Genomic DNA, 14064 nt, shown 5'->3' with positions numbered 1-14064 from the left:
TCTTTCTCCATAGTAAACTTGGATGTTTGGGTGGATCTTTGTTGATATGGATCCAGGAACTTGTTTGGATTAACCTTCTTCTCGGCTCCATTTGGGAGAATGGAAGAAAGAACTAAACAAGATTCCTGAACCATATCAACAAGATCCAACACCCAAACATCCAGTTTACTATGGAGAAAGAAAATGAAGGAAAACTACCATTTTTAGATGTTTTAGAATCATCCGCAAACCAAACCAGCAATTGGGACACACAGTATACAGAAACTCTACTCACGAACAGACAGATATCTACACAAAAACTCCGAATCACCATCCAGGGCTAAAAGGAGCACCATAAAAACCTTGGTACATCAGCAAACAGAATCTCAGAACCTCACCTCCTACAAGATGCAGAATTGAATCACCTAAACAGGGCTCTACAGGCTAATGGTTACTCTAATACAGAAATCAGGAAGGGCTGCAAGACCAAGAACAAGCCACATGAACAAAGATAAAGAGCCATCTAGAGGGAAGGTGTTCTTACCATACATCGAAGGGAACCACTGGATGCGCGATAGGAAAACTGATGAAGAAGCACAACCTGCCAAACAATCTACAGAACCACTAAGAAAAAATTCAACAGATGCTACTGTTCGGCTGAAAGGATAAGAGGGATCCTCTAGCTACTGCAGGAGTCTTCATCTGGTCGATACCATGCAGCTGTGGACAAGTCTACATAGGAACCACCAAACGCAGCATTGCAGACACGTAATCAAAGAAATCACGAAAGGCACTGCAGACTATTTCAGCCAGAAAAAATCAGCAATAGCAGTGAACACATGATAAACCAACCTGGACATAGAATATTATTTGAAAAAAAACGAGAAATTCTGGACCACTTTCTGAAAGCTCACTACGTCAGACTACACAGATCGAAGCTAAATTGAAATCCATTAAGCACATACGGGACAATTTTAACAGGAAGGAAGAAACTCTGAAAATGAACAGAACTTGGCTGCCAGTGTTGAAAAATACTAGGGTCAAGACTGTGTCAAACCAGCTCCACACAAACACAGGATGACCATAGACAAAAGAAACAGGCCAGGATACTTCTATTCAGATGCTCCCACCAGTGACCTTGCTATCTACAGGGTTACTCCCAGGCTATAGTCTTCATTGTTACTCATACTTCTATTCAGATGCCCTCAACTATTGACCTGGTTGCCGCCTTTGTTACTCATAGACAAGGTTTCCCCACCCACCCTGGACACTCCCCACACACCCTGGACAGATATATACTCCACTTGCTTTTCCAACATCAGATCCTCTGAAGATGCCAGCCACAGATGCAGGCGAAACGTCAGGAGAGAATGCTGCTAGAACACGGCCATACAGCCCGGAAACCACACAGCACCCAAGTGATTCCGGCCGTGAAAGCCTTCGACAATACACACACACACTCTTAATATATGTTATTATGAATGCTACATGTTGTTAAAGCAGTAAAACAAATTTAGATCTGAATAGAGAGCAAATATTGCATGTATTTTGTGGTTTATTTCCAGATTCCACTCCGTTCCCATAGCTACAAAATAGCTGAAAATTGTACATCTCTAACTACTGGGGACCAAGAGATGCAATACAGGTGCAATTATCCTAATTTTACCAGGTGGAGATTACACAACAGCACAATTTTATTCTCAATACCATAGCAAGTGCCTAATTTGCACTGATAATGATCTTGAAAGATGGCATCAAAATAAATGTGAGCAATCATTCAATCAAAAAATTAAAAAATCAATAAAAAATAAAAGGACAATGGTTCCACAACCTTAGGAAAATAAGTAATAATAACTCGGTGTCAAAATGCAAACTTGCCAGCAGCAAAAACAGACGCAAACTTCCCAGACAAGCTCATATTGTCAAGGGGCAGAAGGGGTTACACCTTCAGCAACTTAAAATATATCAGCACTAACTCAGCCAGTAACGAATTCTGTCTCTTCCAAATCACTGCTCAGCAAAATTGCATGATTCAGACACATGCATCCATGTGCCATTTCCATGTGTTGAATACAGCAAGGAAACTAAACCAAGTTCCCGATACCATATGCTCAGATTCATCTGCATACGCACTGGACCCACCAAGTAAGTGACAGACTCCTTACACAGAATCATTCTCTGCTCTCTGTAAGGAGTTTGAGGATGACTCATTCACTTTCCAGCTGAGACAGCCAGAGCTCACCAGGCCATTCATCACCCAGAACAGCTCTGTCAGACAGCACTTTGCTAGCACTGTGGCTGTTGACAAGATATATTGCTTTGCTGCTGTCACAACACAGTCACGATTATGCAGTCAGAGAATATTTTGAAGCCTTTGTTCTGTTATTCTGTAAAACAAATTTTTTAAAAACCTGGACTTTATGCTAATCCGTACACTCCTTCAAAGTTTTAGAATCTGTTTGGCTATGTAAGGATTTGAGGGTAGACTGTTTTAAGTCTATTTGTTTTCTTGGATTCTCTCACCACAAAACAAGTTGCTTTTACTGAAGCATTAGGATTTTTTCCTTCTGGACTATACTATATTCAAGTGAATCCAGCCTCCTTGTACATCGGCCCTAAAACAATTATATAATCCTGCTGTATAGCTAATTACTTGGTCCTCCCCTCTTATTTATTTATTGGATTTTTACTCCGCCCATCCCCAGAAGCGGCTCGTCTTAGGTATGATATGCTGTTAAATAACCTTGTACTTCTTGTTTTCACACAGCACAGACAACCAAAAAGAATAGTTGCTTTCCAGGAACAGAGGAAAAAAGGAAGGGGGAGGGGATGGTTGATTCAGGAACCACCCCAGCCCGAGGATCTTTGCTGTGGGACTGAAGGTAATCTGGGAAATTTTTTTAAAAAATATGTTCATTTCAAAAGGCATCCTGTTAAATAGAATGTCTGCCTGAAATACTGAACAATTATTAATGAAGGAATGCTTAAACTCAGTCTCGGCCTGCCTGCAGTAGCCATTTGGTCATTGGTTGTACCACCATGTCCGAATTCTAAAGGCATCCACCAGATCAAAAAGATGGGACCCCTGTCCTAGATCATTAATAGGCTTCCTGTTTCCCAAACTAGGGCTTTGGACAACTCACAGCACCAATTTCAAAATATCCAATATTTAGAAACAACATATTAAAATGAATCCAACAATAGTATAAAACCTGAATCAAGCAAGAGATAAAGGAAGGAGATTTCATATTGTCTCATCTACACTTGTATATCCCTTTTCTGCATCTTTGTTCATATGTCCTAAGACAGCATGGCTAACAGTTTAATATTGGACTATATTGCTCAAAGCCATTCAAAAGTGGTCGAAGTGCAAAGAAGGAATATTGTGGGAAAGCAAAGGAAGAAGTTAACAAAGGAAGAGGGTAACATTACTATAAAGAAGTTAACTTCAGAAGGAATAAAAAAATATACTCCAGATCAAAATGCAAATATATAATTTAAAATGGAAAAAATAATTAGACATTAAAAGTTCAGCCATGATATCTGAGCTCAACTATTAATTTTCTTGACACTTACCTTTGTGATATCCCATCAACATAAAATGTGTTTTCATCTTCACTCTGCAGTCTCTCTTTCCTTCTTCTCTCTATGTCATGTCTTAGATCATTTGGATCTTCTAGAACTCGCACAACACTCTACAAAAATAAATAAAAAACTGAACAGTATCTTTGATTTCCCTTTGGTCCCTAAGATAAACCTAGAAACTAAGATAAAACCAGAAACAATTAAAATAAAGCAAATAGACCCACTAAGTTTAGAGACATCAGCGGACAAATCCCCACCAGGAAATTCAATCTAGATCAAACCAAGTCTGAAAATAAACTGCACCTTTTCATTAAGGTTTCAACCTCCCCACCACAGCATGTTTCCAGTGAAGACATCTAGGCCTATCTTGGATTCAAGAAATGTAACAACCCTAACTACCATGTGATTGGCTTGGCAAGTCTCTCCTGATTGGCTGTTGTGCCATGTTGGGGTGGGACCTTTTTTTCTCCCGCAAAAACATGTTCACATTATGACGTCAGCACGTCTCCCCCACCCAAGTTTCTAGCTGGTTATTGTTCTCTCGTGTTCTCGTGAGAACAGCACCGTACGCACTGATTAGTTGTAAGGCATTTGCGTCATGCTCCACAGCGGGAAATTTGAACCAGGATTAGACCCCCGATCCTCCCCTCCAAACTGGATCGAAGACGTGGTTTTTTGAAAAAGTAGTACTTTCAAGCAGGTTCGGCAAAGATGCGGGATAAGGGGGAGAATAAGTGCCAGAACCGGGATGAATCTTTGTTCATTGATCAGGCAGTGGGGAGTTCTTCCTGAATTCTTGATATTTCGCGTGAGTATCCTGTGATTAATTGACCGTGGGGAATCAGCCAGCTATTACCTTGCCTAAGCAGCAACCAACTGCAATGTTTTCAGATGCAGTTAAAATTACTTCAGCACAGAAAACTTATGTATTTTACACAAATCCAAATACTGCAAATTGTTTACAAAAGTGAAATGTAATTATTAACATGCCTGAAAATACATTAAGAAAAATCTGCATACCTGCCCTGATTCACCTGGAACAGCTCGTTTATTCTGAAGCTCTGCCAAAGAAATATCAATTCTCCTGATGGAATTAGCACAATTTAGCAAAGGTTAAAGGACCAAATGGAAACAGGAAAAAGTTTAAATTCAACAGTCATTGCATCTCACACACAGACAAATATAATTAATTAATTAATTAGATTTATATGCCGCCCTCTCCACAAGGGCTCAGAGCAGCTTACAGCAATAGATGACATACAAAATTCAGTTAAACAATTAAAACAATTAAAATAATTGTAATAATTAAAATCCAGTCTAAAAATCCAAGTAAAATACATTTTAAAAATTTTTTAATCAACTAAAAAACTTTAAAACTTTAAATCAGAGTTAAAATAGACTGGCAACCAATTCCATATAGAGCAACTAGGGGATTAAGGATTTAGGGCCAGCAACAATGCAATTAAGAATAAGAATAAAGATTTTGGTCTCGGGCCTCAGCCAAAAGTCTGATGGAACAACTCTGCCTTACAGGCCCTGCAGAATTGCATCAAATCCCACAGGACCCTGATGTTAGGTGGCAGAGCGTTCCACCAGGTAAGAGTGAGGGCCGAAAAAGCCCTGGCCTTGGTTAAGGCCAATCTAACACTAGCAAGACGCGACAAAGCTTAGGGCAAAAGTGGGGGAGGGTACAATAAAGGTGGGGGAGGGTACAAAGAAATTTAAGCAGATATAAAAGAACAGGTCTTTTTTATCACATTCCTATTAGCTGGATAATTTTCTGTCACTTGTTGATCACTCAAGCTATGTTTTTATGGTCCAAAATGAATAGGCCTGAAATGTGTACAATGCTTAAAAGAATCAGAAATCGATTGTGCCTATACACGCTAGACTGTGCTACGTAGATCCCCACATATGAACAATGTCTAACATGTGATGTCGTGCAATAAGATAAGATACTTGGTGGAAAATAACCTACCCACCTCCCGTTTTAAGTTTTAGGTCTTTGATTTTCCCAGTTTAATTTTCCTTTCATTAAATATCATACAGAATATTGGAAGCAATTGAATTAATGCTTTTATGGAACGTAGCAAAATATCTAGCAGGTTACAAATGTGGATGACAGAATATAAAAACAGGACTGCCTTTTACAATAAGCAGAAAAAAGACCAGAAGGATTCTCTTTGACCGAGTATTCCGTTAAGACAGATTGCGCCTGAAACTGAATCTGTCCAATCTGATGCACACTTATTTGGCAGTAAATCCCATGAAACAGAGTGAGATTTACTTGTCAACTTCCATAGGAGGAGGATGTAACTTAAGAGGATGGTCCACTTAGGAATTAATTAAACCTGGATCATGTATATTAAACTAAGATAAAATAAAACAGCATTTCATTATCAAGATTTTGTATCCTTTACTACTAAATTCTTCTTCAGATACAAAGCAATTTACCTGTGGATCTCTGGATCTGAATGTATTTTAATTTCTTTGGTAATTGGCTTATCTTGTATTTTTGAGAAACGGTCATGTAAAGTCAAGTCAGAAGACTTAAAATAGTTTGCTGCGAAGAAGACACATGAAAATGTTTTAGCTACTTCACAATGTACAACTGAAAAAACAAATTGAATAATGTTTTAAAAGTTATTTTTATGTGCTTACCCATACACAATAAAATTATATTAGTGGCACACAGAAAGCTGCTATTCTAAGGATATGTGATATATATATATATTTATAAATTTGATGATGATGATGATGATGATGATGATGATGATGATAATAATAATTATTATTATTTATTTATTTATTTTCCAGTAAAATCTACTTTGCTGTTCCTCTGATAAAGATCAGTTCTGACATGGGAAGGCTGACATGGGAAGGCTGACATATTAATATCAAAGGCTCTTTTAAGAGAAAAATTAATAAAATAGCAACCTGCACAGTTTTTGTATCCTTAATAGGGAAAAAAAGTGCTGAAAAACAGCTTTTTCAGATCAGAACCCTCTGGAAGAAGAGCATCTGTGAAGTCACTAATTTATTAATTTAGGGTGGAACTCAAAGCGGATAGAAGGCCAACACCAACAAGTGATCTGGCGGTTTTGATACAATGTGTTTGTTGTTTTTGTCAATATTATTATTATTATTATTATTATTATTATTATTATTATTATTATTATTATTATTATTTAACACTATTATTACTTGGAAAGTAATCGAAGCTTCAGCTGCCTATGGCACAACCAGCTGAGGGTCGTCCCTAGTGGTAATCGGCATTCGGCTGGGCTTCATCCCAAAAACACTAGGGCAGCACTTGAAACATTTTCGAATTGACAAAATTAACATTGGTCAAATTCAGAAGGCAGCCCTGCTGGGATCCGCACGAATACTACGCCAATACATTACAACTTCCTAGGCCTCTGGATGAGGCTCGAATTGTAATGAAGGCCAACAACCAGCTAAAGATCTGGCAGCTGTGAAATCTACAACAACAACAACAACAACAACAATAATATACCTACATTTATTTTTAACTGTCCCAAATCAACAGATAGTGAGCAAGGTTCCCCTTTCAACATGACAATTCTTGTCTTTCTTGGCACTTCCGTTCTAAATTCAATCATCCTTTACTCAAGCACTAGAAAAATAACTTTCCCAGGGTTCTTGGTTTCAAACTATTAGATTTCTTTCTAAAGCCAGCAAAATATCTCACCAGTATTAAGCATCTAATGCTCCCTAAAATTATTTTCTCATACCTCTATGATACATCTCATGATACATCAAATCTTGGGTCTATCTAAAGTAATAAAGACCATAGTAACTTGATAATACTAGTTATGATTTGCATCTTCAACATAATGTAACCACCTTTAACTTGATGGATAATTGTGATGATTTCCTGAGTAAATTCGTTTGAAGGATTATGTTCTACCTTCTGTGTCACAGATTTTATATGTTCAAATACTGGATGGAAATTTTCAGTTTTTCTACCCACAGCCACTAAATCACACGACATCTGCCTTTCCAAGGTGTGGTCAGAAGCAGCCCTGGAACAAATTTGCACATATTTAGAAAATATTCATTTTTTAAAAACATCAAAGTACTAACAATAACATTTGAAAGATTAAAGACTGTGAAACAAAGAATAAGCCACAATTAAAGGAAGTTATATTTCACTTTTGATATAAAGTGAACTTCACAGTGTACTTTGTTCATACACAAGTATACACAAGTATATAAACATAACAATCACGAATTATGCTATTGTGATGCACTTAAAAATCACCAACTGAAAATTAGATCAAAACCAAAACTGCAGGTGCATCTGGCAAATGTTTTCTCTTTCTTCCTCCTCTCTACTTCCCCCCGCCCCTGAAGAACAACTGCTCCTTTCAGAGACTTTGAGAACAGTTTGTGGTTAAAGAGGAAAAGCCTTCCAAGGAATGAAGTGCCTTCAGGCAGCAGAAGCCGGGATCTTGCCGGCTGACCACAGCTCTTCATCCCTCCCAATGCGCTTGTTGGCTGGAGAGGCAGATGGGAGGCACCGAGAACATTGCGAGGCAACCGTGAGCCACCTGCAGCCAAGCTAAGGAGAACTAAAGTGGCAACACTTTGCTTTTCTCTCCCCTATCTCCTTGCAGTTGGATTGACGAGCTCTCTGCTGAGCTTGAGGGCCCCCTTTCTTTCCACCTTTCTCCAGGGGAGTGCAATTTTGGGAAGAGGGCACAATTTCAGTACTTGCCCTAGGCGAAAGGGGAAGTTGAACATGGCGGCTGACGTGGGACATGAGGAAGCGGCAAAGGAAACTGTGAAAACCTTTAAAGAATTGGTAATTGAGTGTCTGTTATGCCTCTCTATCTCCTGGGCTTCCCTTTTCTTAGCCCTTTCTAGTAGCAAACCTATCAGATGTTCATCATTTTAACTTATAGTGATATAGTATATGGTATACATTATAGCATGTGTTCAATCTTCTTTGCCCCCACTGTTAACTTTTGCTGAAGGCAAGTTTCTACCTGGTTATCAAGATCGGATTATTGATGTCAGGCTACTGTTGTTTGACAGTACAACTCAGCAATTACTTGCCCTAGGCGCCATGTTCTGTCAGTATGCCACTGGTAACTGCTACGGGTGGAGGAATTTGATCACCTCAACAGAAAACAAACAAACAAAACTCCTTGTCCTGAACACTAAAAAAGCATCACAAAAGGAGAAGGCTTGGCTAAACCTTTCCCTCCAACATGTTAATTCAGTTTAAGGAAGAAATACTTAAACAAGCACTCTCTCACCAATTCTACCTACTCTGCCTCACAGACTGAAGTGGTATAGTCCAGTTTTATTTCATGGCCAGGCATGCTGGAGGTTTTCTGCCTTCCTATGGGCATAGAGTAGGGAACACTGGGGGAATGGGGGGAGGTATTTGTGAATTCTCTGTATTGTGCAGGGGGTTAGACTGGATGACCCTTGCAGTCCCTTCAGTTCTATGTTTCTATAACAATATAAACAAACTTTAAATGTGGTTATAGACTTGTATCCATGGTAAACCACTCCAGACACAGTAAAGGCCAACAAGTCACTTTTGATAGACATTAGGATGCCTATTTCTTTTTTCCTCATCCTGGAAAATATTTATAAATGCTTTTTATTGACTTCATAGTATCTTAAGAAGTTTTTTCCTTATTTAATGGGAATGCGTGGGTGACTCTCTTTTCCAGCTGTGTCCCTTGAATCATATCAAATGTTGCTGATAGAGGATTTCCCAACTTCCAGAAAGAATTTTTCAGGGGACATAATGAATTGCAACATAAAGTCAGATACAAAAAAATGTTCAGCATACAATTTTTCAGAGAGCAGATCCTTTGGGATTCTGGCCACTACATTCCACTGTACTGAAGCTTTAGTACCAAACAGACTTAACATCTTTAATAAATCCTTATGAGAGCGAATATTACAAAAATGTAAAAATACAATACCTGTATTTATTTATTTTCTTCATATCCACTTTGACTGTAAGCCTTTCCTTCCTATTGTGGGCATCTGAAACCTTCACATCTGAAACTTTATGATGGTTGTCATGCTGACCACTGGTAATATCTCTCTGTCCCTTAAGATCCCCTTCCTTCTTTATTCTAACCTTTGCTTTTTGATCAAAGGGTATCAGACCAGTATCATTTTTGTAAGATTTAGCAGAGGAATGGTACCCCTTCTCTGAAAAATATTTAACAGAGGCTTCAGTATGAGATTGTTCTGTATGGCTCACTCTTTCATTGTTATAGTACTCTGAATTTTTGCTATTCCATGCTGCTTTAGGATAGTTATATTTAGTGTCTTCCAATTTGACATATTTTTCTTCTTTGTCATCAGAAACATATTTTCCTCCCTCTGGGTGTCTATGATGTTTGTTGGTATAATCGTAAGTCAGCTTCATTTTACACTTGTCTTGGTACACCTTTTCAACAGATCGATGAGATGGACCGAGTTTTCGTTGTCCTCCCTTCTCATGGTTTGGTGAAGAAGAATGATCTTGCTTCCTTTTCAAATTGCTTGTTATTTCTCTGTCATCATATCTCTCCATTTCTTTAGCCTTTTTAGATGTGTGCCCATATTCCCTGTAATCACGATCTTCAGGAAACCTGTGTTGACATAAAGTGATTTATACTTGCAGCAAGGAAGAAAATGAGAACTTACGTATGCAGAATGATGGTAAACACAGGATTTTTTTTTTATTTAGACCTATGTCACCCCTTGATCCCTCAAGCAAACCAAGAGTAGGGAAATTTTTTATCCTCTCATATGCTAACCACCAACAGGATTAACTTAAAAAGATAAGACATTTCTCTACCACCAGCAGCCCACAATTAAACTATGTTTTATTATGTTAGAAAAATGCCTTTCAGGGTAGAAATCTTCTACTATACAGGCAATGAACTTTTCCAGAACAAAAATCATTTTTAAAAACTGGGCAATTTCTCTACCTCTTCTGCAAAGAACTCCTTGGCATATATTCACCAGAAAATCTTCGAGGTGATTGAGTATACTTTTCTTCTTGTAACTGCTGGTGCCTTAAGTCATTTTCATTCCATTTCCTTTCAAACTTACAAGGAGTCCCTAATGGTTTATGAAAAGCTGCCATTCCTTTTGTACTTCCAGCAGCTCGAGTATCTTCATGCATTTCTCTCTCTCGTACTTTGGTAGGATAAAAGGATTGATTATGCTCTTTGCGAGACATTTCTGAATATCTGGAAGGAAACTGGCATCTTCTGATATTTTCATTCCGTTCTGATGAATGTGTTCTACAAGGTTTATGACTATGTGCATCTTCTGAAGGAATTCTTTTCAGAGTTGGTGAAAGTGACTGACATTCATAAACTCGATGGTGGTTGGTTTCATGTGGCATGTATCTAGAATTAACCTGTCCATGTTTCCCATCTTCCATTCTCCATGGCATAGGCTTCTTTGGATCTTTCCGGTAACCCTTGTATTCACAGTCATAACTAAAGTGATTGTGCCTTTGTCTGCTGTATTCCTGATTCCTGAAGGCAGGTGATAGAGACCTATAACATACAGAGAAATATAATTCTTGTGTAAGTGCTGCAATATAACTTCTACCAGCAAGTTGAATGCTTCTTGCAAACTATGTTGAAAAACCTTTTCCTCTAGTGTCAAGAGAAGTTTATTGTACTTGGCTAGCTGCAGGTATAACTTGTAACTTTAGCTCATAACTTTTTTTTTAAAAAAGGAAACACCTGCCCTGAAATATTGAGAAGTGATCTCAATACAGAAGTCAGTCCCTGGATATGCATTTCTCTCATCATGCAAGTGGGAGGTTTCTGAAGGTTATATACATAGAAGTAATAATATACTTAAGTAATAAATCTACTATAACACAAACACAGCAAGAGATTGTTTTGGTTGAAGACATTATGACGGTCTGCATATCCTGCACCCCTTGTTCATCCACAACAGTGAACAATGCTTTCAGAGTAGCTAATCCTGTGGGTCTGTGAATTGGGTGCAGCTTATGTCACAGTAAACTCTAAATGTATTTACATGATGGAAATTTACATTTACAAAATCATAAGATGTCCCCTTCCTACAGAATCATTTAGTGTTTGCTAATAGCAAATAAATTGGCACCTACATGGTCTTCAGGACAACTGAAGCATTACCTTCGTTTCCATCGCGGTGATCTTGATCTTGATCTAACCATCTTTTCATATGCTTATCAATTTTTTGAACATATAATCTATAAGAAACATAAACCATTGTTCACTAATTGAAATCCTTTACAATTGAAAATACTAACAATTTTTACTAATGTGAGAAGACAAGAGTCACTGGAAAAAAATAATAACACTATGAAAAATTAAAGTGGCAGGAAAATAGCAACACAAGATGGATTTATTCAATAAAGGAAGTTTCGGCCCTCTGAAAGCAAGACTTGAACAAAGGTGTAAATGATAAGACATTTTGGAGGTCATAAATTAATAGGGTTGCCATAAGTTGGAAGTGGTTTGACATTACTTAACACACACACAAACTGAACATACTCTTTTTATAAATTACCAGTTAACAGATTACATAATTCCATCATATTTGTCTTTACAACACTTGGTTCAGAAAAAAAGCAAGGCTCACAATAAAATATAATTATAATCTCAACAATATTTAAAAAAATAATACAGTCAAAATTGTTTAACACAAGATTATAGACCATGCGGAAAACTTACTTCAAAAGGCCTGAGATAATGGCAGAAGCTTACAGTGAGGAGGGCTATATATTTTTAATGATCAATGAAAACAGGAGATGCCTCTGCCTATTACTGTATCGAAACCACAGTACAGTTAATTTGCTTATTTCAGTTTGAGTTTTAAAAGCAACCATTTTAACAATTTTATCATTTAAATGTTTAGGAGTGGGTACACTTTGAAGTTTCTATATTGCCTCTTCAGAAACCATGCCTGAGCATCAACTTGCCTCCATTCATACCACTAGCTCTGCTGCTGATTTTTCTTAGGAAAATTAACACGTTAACATATCAGTGTCAGTCTGGTGCCTAGATGATTAACTGTAAGGCCAGCCTTGAAAAACACATGTTCTGCAAGGACAATACTTTGTTAGTTTTTCAAACCTTGGGAAATGCAAAGCATTAACTCCCACTGTTACAACAGATTGCATTATACTGAAAGGCAGCACTCCCTTGCAGATAGGACGCTATGGAACAGCTGCACTCCTGGAATTTATCTGCAATGAGGAGCAGCCATCAGGACTGGCCTGCATCTCTGCGGCATGTTCAGTCAGATGTCAACACAGTATGATCAGAAGTGAAGCCTGGCAACAGAACAGCCACCCCCTCCTTAATTCAACACCGCTCAAAATAAGGACTGATTGGAGTACAAAGCAGTGCAAAGAAGAAATAGGACACTGTCACGGAGACTACCAATACTTACCTGACACAGGGGCTACAGGAAGAATGGATGTATATCCCCCCTTTCTCTCCTGTAAGGAGACTCAAAGGGGCTTACAATCTCCTTTCCCTCCCCCCCCCCCACCAACAAACACCCTGTGAGGTGGGTGAGGCTGAGAGAGCTCTGAAGGGCTGTGACTAGCCCAAGGTCATCTAGTTGGCGTGCGTTGGAGCGCACAGGCTAATCTAGTTCCCCAGATAAGCCTCCACAGCTCAAGTGGCAGAGCAGGGAATCAAACCCGGCTCTCCAGATTAGAGTGTTCTTAACCACTATGCCACTGTTGCACCCTCAGTCCTCAGGTAACTGGATTCCCAAAGCAGAAAACACTAGCAAAGTTGAAGATATTCACACAAGGAGTAATGTCTGGTAGCAAAATCATTTTGCCAAATTTATTTGAACAGCAATATTTGAGCCAATGTAGTGCAATGGTTAAGAGTGGTGGACACTAGTCTGGAGTACAGGGTTGATTCCCCACTCCTCCATATAAGCAGCAGACTCTAAAATGGTGATTCCCCCCCCCCCCAGTCCTCCACATGAAACATGGTGGGTAACCTTGGGCTAGCCACAGTTCTCTCAGAACTCTCTCAGACTCACCTACCTCACACGGCACCTGCTATGGGATAGGAAAAGCAATTATAAGCAGATTTGAGACTCTGTACAGTAGAGAAAAGCAGGATATAAAACTAATACTGCCTCTTTTCTTCCAAACCTTACACAAATCCTTATCATTGAAATTATTAATTATTTATATCGCCAGGCTACAATACATTTACTTTGTCACAGAATTCAAACAAAGCCACTAGGAACTGAGCAAACGCAAAGGTATCTGGTGTGTTTTATAATGTTCTTACCATTGCAGGAAGGAAGGCTGTTCTTTCTCCTATGACCAGCAGAATCCCATGCCTCATCACAAGCTGCTTTTGCAATTTTCTAGATTCCAAAGCAGTTTGTCAGATGGGCGGCTGCTCAAAATACCCACTCACAAAAATTAAAATCCCTGTTAGGGACGCAGAACTGCTAGAATATAAGAAACTA

The 14064-nt window shown here is 38.5% G+C and overlaps 1 protein-coding gene across 1 annotated transcript in view; it reads right to left on the bottom strand.

Moving 5' to 3' along the window:
- BCLAF3 (BCLAF1 and THRAP3 family member 3) overlaps nucleotides 1-14064 on the bottom strand; it is a 42298-nt gene that overhangs the window by 11678 nt on the left and 16556 nt on the right. Inside the window, exons 2-8 of the mRNA XM_048493964.1 lie at nucleotides 11730-11806; nucleotides 10536-11114; nucleotides 9534-10193; nucleotides 7432-7610; nucleotides 6019-6127; nucleotides 4585-4648; nucleotides 3556-3674 (exon numbers count right to left, since the gene is read on the bottom strand). Of these exons, the coding sequence (XP_048349921.1) occupies nucleotides 3556-3674; nucleotides 4585-4648; nucleotides 6019-6127; nucleotides 7432-7610; nucleotides 9534-10193; nucleotides 10536-11114; nucleotides 11730-11770 (1751 nt within the window). The 5' untranslated portion in view covers nucleotides 11771-11806. The remainder of the gene's footprint in view (nucleotides 1-3555; nucleotides 3675-4584; nucleotides 4649-6018; nucleotides 6128-7431; nucleotides 7611-9533; nucleotides 10194-10535; nucleotides 11115-11729; nucleotides 11807-14064) is intronic.

Source organism: Sphaerodactylus townsendi, linkage group LG04 (genome assembly GCF_021028975.2).
Source record: "Sphaerodactylus townsendi isolate TG3544 linkage group LG04, MPM_Stown_v2.3, whole genome shotgun sequence".
NCBI classification, from domain to species: Eukaryota; Metazoa; Chordata; class Lepidosauria; order Squamata; family Sphaerodactylidae; genus Sphaerodactylus; species Sphaerodactylus townsendi.
This window is presented reverse-complemented; position numbering and strand designations above follow the sequence as displayed.